The 10,383-nt window shown below is 38.7% G+C and overlaps 1 protein-coding gene across 1 annotated transcript in view; it reads left to right on the forward strand.

Annotated features, from left to right (window-relative positions):
• The window catches only part of LOC107738943 (thyroid hormone receptor-associated protein 3-like), an 11,453-nt gene extending 1,079 nt beyond the window's left edge, over positions 1 to 10,374 (forward strand). Inside the window, exons 2-11 of the mRNA XM_016550869.1 lie at positions 2,254 to 2,380; positions 3,251 to 4,003; positions 4,457 to 5,059; positions 5,174 to 5,349; positions 5,538 to 5,646; positions 5,768 to 5,843; positions 7,021 to 7,181; positions 8,008 to 8,272; positions 9,464 to 9,610; positions 9,803 to 10,374. Coding sequence (XP_016406355.1) covers positions 2,271 to 2,380; positions 3,251 to 4,003; positions 4,457 to 5,059; positions 5,174 to 5,349; positions 5,538 to 5,646; positions 5,768 to 5,843; positions 7,021 to 7,181; positions 8,008 to 8,272; positions 9,464 to 9,610; positions 9,803 to 10,033 — 2,631 coding nt within the window. The 5' untranslated portion in view covers positions 2,254 to 2,270 and the 3' untranslated portion in view covers positions 10,034 to 10,374. The remainder of the gene's footprint in view (positions 1 to 2,253; positions 2,381 to 3,250; positions 4,004 to 4,456; positions 5,060 to 5,173; positions 5,350 to 5,537; positions 5,647 to 5,767; positions 5,844 to 7,020; positions 7,182 to 8,007; positions 8,273 to 9,463; positions 9,611 to 9,802) is intronic.
• The last annotated feature ends 9 nt before the right edge of the window (positions 10,375 to 10,383 follow it).

The raw sequence follows: 10,383 nt of genomic DNA on the forward strand, positions 1-10,383 counted from the left end.
ATGTGGGGGCGTGTTAGAACAAGCCATTTTAGGTAGGCGTGACTGACTCTTACCTTTTATTAAGAATATCTCTTTGGATTTGAGACTTTAGTCTTTGCAACTTTACAGATCTTCTTTATGCACCAAGAGCTTGTAACACTCCAAAGAGAAAGGAAAATTTGAAATTGCATCATATGACCCCTTTAAAACAATCCTGAATGCGAATGACTGTAGATGATCGTATAAAAAGTTACAGTTGTAATGCGACTATTGTCCTGAACTCATTCTTTATTTCCACCCTTAAGTAGGGATGCTCTGATCCGCCTTTTTCGCCTCCGATACCGATTCCGATACCTAGGGTTCGGTATTGGCCGTAGCTCACATTAAGCTATCGTATAGCTTCAGAAGTAACACTGAATAATTCGCACAATCGGGGGAAAAAAATAATAAAAAAATCTCAGATTTGGATCGGCCCTCTCTGACCGATACCCGATCCGAGAAAAATGGCACTATCGGAGCCGATACCCGATATGAATATCGGATCGGCGCATCCCTACCCTTAACATAAAAGAAGTGAAAACGAAAGTGTTTTTGAATGTGTCTCATAAAATGGCTGTTTCTTGGCTTTTGCATTGAGATTTTACCATCTGAAGAATAGTAGTGTTTTCCATAATGCCTCAATCACGTGAGCTGCCTATCTAGACCGCAAAACAATACCTAGTCAGCTGTATGAGCCTGTAGGCAGGTTTGCTGCCTACCTAGACAGCTTTTTTGGGTATTTCAAATTAATTGGCTATTGAACTTCTCATCTAATACCGACGGAGTCTAAAGTGCTGTCTATATAGACAGCTCACTAGGTTTTGAGACACGGCCAGTGAGTGTCCTCTGTACTGATGATTTGATCAATGCAAATGCTTTTTCCCTAGTATTTCCTGAATAGATTAGAAACTAGCTGCACCGGTTGGGTTGGACTGTCTCTTACCCCAAAGGACTGGGTGAAAATTGCTTGGCAGTTGTTCCTGTTCCTGATTTGACTGCCAAATGCACAGACATTATGTATACAAGTCTTTCATGCTATATGACACACCCTGATCTCTATCCCACACTGAAAAATGCTGCATATCAATTAACGTAGGCATCTAATGTTACTAGATAAATGCAACGCACTGGAAAAGCAGGACCTGGAGTTGTTAAAATCTCATAGAGTAATAGTTAACCAGCCAGTGGAGGCAATTCTGAGCTATATATTCTTTTCAGAAACTGGTCAGAAATGAAAATGAATATATATTGTTTATAGGCATATTGCAAATAAAGTGGCTGAATGCGTCATTCGGATATTGCAAAGGACTTCTGCAAAATATGCACAATATTAAAAGGAAGTGTGTTTTACATGTTTAAGAATCTGAAACTGTTTCACCCTTTGCTTTCTGGCCCATTGAGTCAGTTTGGTTCTCTTTTTTGTGGTCATCTGCTGCATACTTTCAGAGTTGTTTTCTGTTAATGTTTGATTTATCTGGTCAACGCGGTACACAGAATTCATCCATAGTGGGTCAAGGTAAAAAAATAAATAAATCTTACCGTAAATGTTTATCAGGTAGGAAATCAAGCACGTATGTTTGAAGACAAATAATGTATTGGAGTTGCATCAGTTACCGTAAGCGGGAGTTAGTTCAGGTGGCCGTGATCAGTACTGCTGTAGTTTATTGGAGGGATAACCGTAATCTATAAATAGTAGTTGCTATGTTGTAAAACCATTTAAAAAGTAGATTATGCCCAAAACAAAAATGAATATTTTGTCATAATTTACTCACCCTCATGTTGTTCCAAACCTGCATGAATTTCTTTCTTCTGTTGAACACAGAAGAAGATATTTTGAAAAATGTTGGTAACCAAACAGTTGCTGTTAGCCGTTAATTTCCATAGTAATTTATTATTATTTTTAAAATATAATGGAAGTCAAAATATCTTCTGTTGTGTTCAATAGAAGACAGAAATTCATGCAGGTTTGGAACAACATGAGGGTGAGTAAATGATGACAAAACATTTTTGGGTGAACAGTCCCTTTAAGCATAAAAATAAGTATTGGCAAATCTGTTTTGCAAATGACAAACAGGCAAATGACACATTTTTTAGCTAGCCTGTTTTTTATTTTGGTCTGGTTTTAATTTCATAAAGATTTAATTGTGTTTGTTTATTTTTAGGGGACTTTTCTCCACATTTCTGTATTACTGTATGAGTGTGACAGCCTTGTGTTAATGCGATTTTTCTTTTCAGATACTGTGAATATAAAGATGTCCAAGCCCCCGAATTCTGCTTCCCGGTCCAGGTCTAGATCACGGTCCTACACACGGTCTCACTCGAGGAGTAACTCACGTTCAAGGTCCAGAAAGCGTCGCTACAGGTAGACAGATAGAACAGATTCCAACCACGTCCTTTGCAACAAACTGTTAGTTGGAATAGCATTTTAAAACAAGAAATCTGGTTATTTTAAACTGCTATAATGTCATAGCTCAGTTTAAAAACAGCTGCGTCTGAGCACTTTATTCTACCCATGACTCAAAGTCAATGAATATTCGAATAGCACTAAAATAAGATACCATAGTTTCCTGACAGTTGCTCCTCCTCTTTCTATTTTCTATTTCTATAAAAGTCTTTCTATTTTTTTCTAACAGCCCAGCCCTTTTTTTATGTGTCCTATGTGCGCTAGGCTAAAAACAGTTTCCTTTTCTTTGTCGTGACTACCTCTTTCCACTGCATGTGGCTTAGCATGTCGGTATGCTTGTCGGTAAATGTAATTCTTAATCAGTTTTCCAATGAAACAGCAAAAACGGTAAGACATTTTCATGTTAGCAAATGTTTGGTTTAGTCTGGTAAATTTGGACCATGGTGCCTGTAGTTAAGCTCTAAACACGTCTAACTTTATGCATCGCCAGGTTTAGGTAATGAATTTAAGTTGCAGTTCCTTTTTAATATGAAAATTCCATATATGTAATTTCAGAAGATTGTGATGAAGGCATACTTTTAGGCAGTGTAATCTTTTAGTCAGTGGTAAAAGGGTTGTAAGAGTAACATCCGTTGCAAAATTTACAGGAAGTGATTTAACACTTTGTTAAGGGACGAAATTGCTCATTTGCCATTTGTGTGATTATTGATTCTGTAGCACCATCAAGTGGTCATGAATCATAACTGCATTATTTCTCTCTTTTTCTCTCTCTTATCTTCCTGTATTCCTCTTTCTGTGCTTTGAATTTTCATCTTTCTTGTCCTTTAGCTCTAGATCAAGATCCCGTTCGCATAGCAGGGAGAGGAGCTATCCTTCCAGAGATTTCCAGAGCAATCGTGGGTATAACCGTGGTTTCCGTGGCTACCGGAGACCCTTTCAGTACCAGGGCAGAGGGCGTGGCTATTTCCCACGAGGTAACTATCATAGAGGTGGCAGCAACTATGGTTACCGTTCCAACAACTGGCACGGCCATAGAGACCAGCAGCAGCCGTACGACCACTCATACAGCCCTAGGAGGGGGCGCTCGCGTTCCCACTCACCACGGAAACGATCAGCAAGCCGAAGCCGCTCACGCCATTCCGATAGATCATCCTCCGTGCATTCCAGGCACTCCAGCTCTTCCTCCCGCTCCTCGTCCCCACGTCGACGCAACTCTAGCACTAGACGACCCCATTCTAAAGATCACAAAGAAAGGGGTTCACCAGGGGAGAGCAAGGGAGCCAGCAAAGAATCATCCAAGCCTACAGGAAGCACCCCAGAGGAACCCAGTAGCAAGTGGGAATGCCTAGCTGACTACGAGACCAGCCCCAAACGCAATGCCCCATCTGCTGGTGGTCAGACAGAGGTCAAAGTGTCCATTTCCGGAGGTTCCGGCAATGGTGGACCACTGTGGCGAAGCATCGGCCCTGCCAGTAAAAGTCCACTGGCAAAAACGCCAACCTCATCTGGCTTCGGGTTCTTCTCAAAGGAAGACGTGAAGACCGAAGACAAATCAGACTCCATCTCGACCGCTTTCAAAAAGTATGTTTTTGCTTTTAATTTTGAAGGTTTTCCCTACCTTTCTTTTGTCCTCTAGGCAGTTTTTAATCAATCATCATTCTCTCAAATGTGTTTAGTCTTTGCACAGCAACAAAGATCCTTGGAAGAATAGAGCTTATAATGGAAAACCAATTTCAAACTCAAATGTCACAAATGGGCGTTTACCTGTGCTATGAGGTTGTTTGCAATCCCATAATTTAGGAGATAAAGTTATAATGATGTAAGTATGGAATAAAAACCCATCCTGGTTAGTCGTGTCTGCATTGCTGAAAAGTTGAGCCATAAGTTTGCGCATGTCTTAACTGTTGTTTGTTGTAAGTAACCTTTCTTATCTTGCTGTTAAAGGTTATGCTGGTTTGAAAATGTAAATGTTTTTTAATACAATCTGCTCCTTGATGAAAGAAAATATGATTAACTAGTGATCGTTCACCTCAGGTTTTTGGCAGAAAAGAAAAAGCCCTTATCAGACAGAGATAATGGCAGGGGTGAGACTTTAAGCTTGGGAGACGCTGACAGTGAGAAGAGCGGCAGTAAGCTGAGAACGGTTTTCGACGCGTCCGATTCCGGCTACGACGGCTCAAAGACTGACAAAGGACTTCCGTTTCTGGATGCCAAGGAAGAGGAGTATCGCCAGGAAATGAAAGACAGGAAGACTGAGGAGGAATCAAAGTATAAAGACAAAACCATTGTCACAATGCGGGGCTTAACTGAAGAGCGTTTCGGGAAATGGGATGACTCCATCTATCTGTCCAACAAAGATTCATCACGGAGGGATGAAGATGTTGAGGAGGAACTGGACGAGGAACTTTATCGCAGTCGGAAGCATGCGTCTAGAAAAGAAGAAAAGGCCTCTAAGAAGAAAGAAAAGAAAAAAAGCAGGATCAGCCCATCTTCTCCATCACCATCGAGAGTATCAGAGAATAGAGGCAGGCCACTGTTTCCAGCTGGAAGAGAGGCCACGCCACCAGCTAAATCCTCAGCGAAGAAAGACCCGAAGTTTAATTTCAGTATAAAGGCATTCACTGATGATGGAGAAAGGTATGTATTTGAATTTACATGTACTGCTGTTTTTTTATTTATTTTTTTATTTTTTTATTATTATTTTTTTAACGGCATTTGGGTACGTGTATGATTCTCACTGCTTTCCCTCAGCTCATCAGGTGCATTAGCTAAAGAAAGACATTTGTCACGGGATCTTGTGCACCCTGGTAAAAAAGATCTTGAGGAGTTTCGCTCGATCTTCCAGCATATTCAGTCTGCTCAGCTTCGCAGGAGCCCATCAGAGCTATTTGCTCAACATATAGTCACCATAGTACATCATATTAAAGGTAATTCCAGACTAATCTGGTGGTTATGTGCAATGCTTCATTTTATTTCTGCGCTTTGAGGTGCTTCAAGGTGCAGACCTAGGACTTTTTGGGGGGGGGCTGAACTTCAAATAATTAGGCTTCATATTTGAACATTTTAAAATGGTGGCATGCAAGAAATGACCTGTTTTTCTGTCTTCTGAATGTAGCTCAACATTTCAAATCATCTGGGTTGACTCTGAATGAGCGATTTGGATTATACCAACGAAAAGCTGCAGAGATGGAAACGAAGCCGAGGAAGAGTCCTGAGATCCACAGGTAGGTGTATTTGTATTCTGGTCTGCTTTCCACTCATGTATCTCCAAATGCGTTTGTGGATTATTATGGGTAAGATGCCTTGTTCCTCTCTTAATACATTTTTTTGCATGCTCTTCCACAGGAGAATCGATGTATCTCCCAGTGCTTTTAAGAAGCACTCTCACCTGTTTGAGGATTTTGAAGAGAGCGGCTACAAGGTGACACAGAGAGTTTTCAAATCTGAAATTCCTTCCCAAATATGTACCAGCTGAAACAGCAGAAATGTGCTATGAGATGTATAATGCTAATGCACAAGAACCCCAATCTCAGTCTTGTATTACTGAGCGTTACGCTCTCACCCTCCAGCGTTTGTCATATGATTAATCATGGGTACATACTTGACCATACAAAATGGCTAATCAAAAGGAAGTGACAATTGATCCTGTGTCCAAGCCTTTCACTGGACCGCTAACCAATGCAATAGTAAGTATATCTCCTCGCAAATGTGTTTATAAAACCAAAAAAAAGTGAGGCTCAGTACTAATCAGTATTGGGAAAGCATGGAGCATGCTGCTTTCTCATGAGATCTGTGCGTTTTTTGTTTTGGTTCGTTTTTTGTCGTAAAGTCTCACGTGTTAATAGACGTCTGTCACATTTTCAGTGGGTGTCCAATATATCATGTTCTATCACATTATGACTTAAAATAGCACACACATTTAATTGGTTTCATTAAAACTTGGCCAACATCAGCCAACACTGTAAAGTCATAGAGGGTGACTAAATAAAAAAATGAGGATTGAATTTAGGTCATTCCTAAAGATTGCCAGTATAGTTTTTCAGCTGGGTTTTGACTTTCATTGCCATAAGCATCTGCCATTTCAGTGTGTGGTATTTTCTTCTTGTGCCTAGGTTAACCCTAAATTAATAATAAATTCATATTTAATTAATATTAAAGGGTTAGTTCACACAAAATGAAACTCATTTTCAAGTCTGACTTTTTCTTGCAAACAACATATGTTTATCAGAATCTCTCACATGTTGCTTTTGTGCAAAGAAAATGAATGAGGATGACTGCTGTCAAGCTACAGAAATCAATAGAATGAAGTCCAAACTAAATAGTCAATCTTAACTTTCATTGTTTGGAAAACAGATTACTGAGAAGAGATTCTGCTAAACATCATCTTTTGTCAAAAAAAGAAAGTTATACAGGTTTGTAAACACATGAGGGAGATGAGTTAAATTTCTTTTTTGGATGAACTGTCCTTTTAAACTTCAAATTTAGTTGAAATCACATTGTAGTTCAAGACGAAATTGAGGCATTCTTACCTTTAGTTGTTTACACTAATGATTCAAGAAAATGTGTTAATTATTTTGGACATTATTGTGTCTCTACAGGAGCATGGTAAAAGGCATGATGGCGATTCGGTGGACCTTCGCTTGGCTATTGAGCGCCGTAAAAAAGACCCTAAACGAGAGGGGGGAAAGAGTTCAGCTGGCTCACGCACGCCCAGCCATGAACTCTCCCCTGACAGATCCTCCAAACACAAGAAATCAAAGTATGTTCATGAAAAATGTTTGAATAGTACTCTATTTTTGAGCCTGGGTCTAGTTGTTTTAGTCTTGTGCTCATTTTCTAGACCAGGGATCCTCAAATCTGGCCCACGAGATCCACTTTCCTGCAGAGTTTAGCTCTAACCCTAATCAAACACACCTGAGCATGCTAATCAGTGTCTTCAGGATCATTAGAAAATCACAGGTAGGTGGGTTTGATCAGGGTTGGAGCTAAACTCTGCAGTGCATTGGCCCTCCAGGGCAAGATTTGAGGAACCCTGTTCTAGACTACAATGATTTGATGATTCAATGTTGATTTAACTTACCAGTTTTCATTTATAGTGGAACACTTTATTCATAAAACACTTTACGTAGTTAGTGTTTGGGAGGAAGCACTGTATTATTTTTTTAAACTTTATATTTTAAATGTAGCATAATTCAAATTCCTGTAATTATATGATTCTTCTAATGTTCTAATTCAAATTCAGCCAAATGTACAGATTCAAATTTACATTTTGTAGATAATTTCAGTCTTATGTGGGCTATTTATTTATGTTCAACTTTGTACAAATGCAGATCGGTTTTTCTTAATATGAAGCTCACTATCCAAAATCAAACAGGCCACAGTGTCACATCACAGTTTTTCCTTCTGTTTAACTTAATAGTGCAAAGATGGTGTTACATTGTGGGTTTATTCTCATACAGCTCCCACAGATGGCAAAGTGGCTCTGATGTAGAATTTAATTTACACAAAAGCACAGCCTAAAACCTTAACCTAACTTTACTTTTTTACTTTTTTTTTTTTCAACTCTGTTCTCTCTTATTCTAAAGGAAAAGCAAAAAGAAGCGAGACCGCTCTCCCTCCTCCTCATCTTCCTCCTCCTCTCCCTCCCCTCGTGCGTACAGAGTGAAAGAGTACCATCCGGAGGAGCACATGGAGGGAGGAGGGGGTTTTAACAAGGCCCGTCTGGGGTCAAGGGATTACCCAGGGCCCATGGATCGCGGCCCCCGGGACTATGAGGGCCACATGGACAAGGGTTATGAGAGGGGCCGAGGAGGATATGACAGAGGTCATGGGGGATACGATCGGGGATTTGTAAGTATCCTACAGTTCTCTGTGACATTGACCTATCGATCATTAATGAGATACAGATGGAATTTGTTTCTTTATGTATTTATCACTGATTAATGTCAAACTTTGTTCCTCTATGACTTTGTTCCCAATCCTAACTGAAATGGAGTTTCCGAAGTGACAACATTTCAACGAAACAACATTTCAGTGTAGGCTTATTTAAGTTAGCTTAGTAACATGCACAAAATGCTAAGCTAAAAAAAAAAAAAGTCTTCAAAGATATCTAGGTATGCAGCTTATTAGGGTTTGGTTTTTTCACCAATTTAGTTTTAATGGTTCAAGTTTAAAAAAATCAAGAAGCATGTCTTTGAATTTATTGAATTTATAAAACTTCAATTAAAAAAAAAAAGATTTATTTAAATTATTTAATTGAATTATTTAATCATTTTAGCAATAATAATAAAAAAAAATATTCTGGATTTTGTTTCATGATTTAATACAAATTTATTATCAAAAGTAGTGGAAATTAAATAAATGTGAACTATGTAATATTTTTAAATGAAATAAAATGAAAATTTGACAATTCAGGTTTACTTTTTAAATTAAAACATGGAAAAATTGTGATATTAAAAATGCTCTAATACATTGTATTATTATTATTAATATTATTACTTTGAGAAGTGTGTTCTACTGTCCAATAGTTATATATATATATATATTTTTTTTTTTTTTTTTTTTTTTTTTTATTTTTTTTTTTTTTTTTTTTTTTTTTTTTTTTTTTTTTTTTTTTTTTTTTTTTTTTTTTTTTTTTTTTTTTTTTTTTTTTTTTTTTTTTTTTTTTTTTTTTTTTTTTAATTTTTTTTTTTTTTAAGTAGTTCAAAATTTTAGTTTTGGGTTTGAAAGTAAAGACTTTTGAGTTTCAGTGGGTATCTGACGATTGTTTTTATCAAATGAAATGGAGAAATGCTGGTAAAATGAACTCTCAGAGCAGCTCTGAAGATGAAGTTCACAGATGGATGGTTTATTCATCCAAAATTTGCCAAGTTCCATGAGTTCCACATTATAAAGTAAATTATATTTTTACGACTGTTTTCCACCATTCCGTCCACGTTGGCGCTTTTATATTTGTGTCCTGAATTAGGTCTCTCATATATCTCAGATGTTTCTCCTCGATTCTCAGTTGATATGCTTTTCCCTTGTATTTGTTCTTTGCAGCCGAGAATGAGAGGAAGAGGATGGAACCGGGGAAATTACCCAGGCAACAATACCAATAACAACCCTCCCAATATGGGTGGCCCCTCACGGCCCCCGGACGAGGAGTGGGACCCCGAATACACCCCCAAGAGTCGGAAATACTTCCAGGTGTGCAAACATTGATCTTCGATACGCACGCGCCCCCGTAAATGTCACGTTAAAAACAAAAACTGGTGGTTGGTGGCTTCGCATGTCACTCAGACAGTCTCTTCCTGTATAAATGAGCAATTTTGGGACAGTATAAGCTGCATAGTGGCTAGTAGGAGAGTTTAAATATACATCTCTCTCATTCAACTGCAGCATGATGACCGGGACAAGGAAGGGGAGATGAAGTGGGTGGACACTCGGGGGCGCGGCAGAGGGAATTACCCACGCGGCAGGGGCACCCTCATGATTCGCAAGAGCAGCGGCAGCCCCAAGTGGACCCACGACATGTTCCAGGGCAATGCTGAAGAGCGAGACATGGAAGATGGAGGTGCAGAGCACAAAGACGACGACAAGTCTGGGGAAAACACTGCTTCCAAGCCATAGACTGATTCACATCATTAGTGTCTGTTCTTCTGTACTGTCTCTAGCTCAACGAGAGCCCTTGTGAGAAATGCATCCTTGTGTGTTCAGATGTTGGACTGTAAAGCCCCTAACGGTAGAGCCATGTCATTTATAGCAACAAACCATCTGCTATTATTTTTCTTTTTTTTCCGTTTATTTTCAGGGTTTGTCGGGGGTGATTGAAAATATAAATTCAGCCATCTGGTGACTGAAATTAATTCATTTTAATTTTAAAAGTGCAATAAATCTGTGCACTTGTGCCTTAGATTTAACTAGTTTTATGATTCCGTTTTTACTTTTTTTTTTTTTTTTCCCAGTAGTTTTCCCCCTTT

The sequence above is a fragment of the Sinocyclocheilus rhinocerous genome, unplaced genomic scaffold (genome assembly GCF_001515625.1).
Source record: "Sinocyclocheilus rhinocerous isolate Xijiao unplaced genomic scaffold, SAMN03320098_v1.1 scaffold2812, whole genome shotgun sequence".
NCBI classification, from domain to species: Eukaryota; Metazoa; Chordata; class Actinopteri; order Cypriniformes; family Cyprinidae; genus Sinocyclocheilus; species Sinocyclocheilus rhinocerous.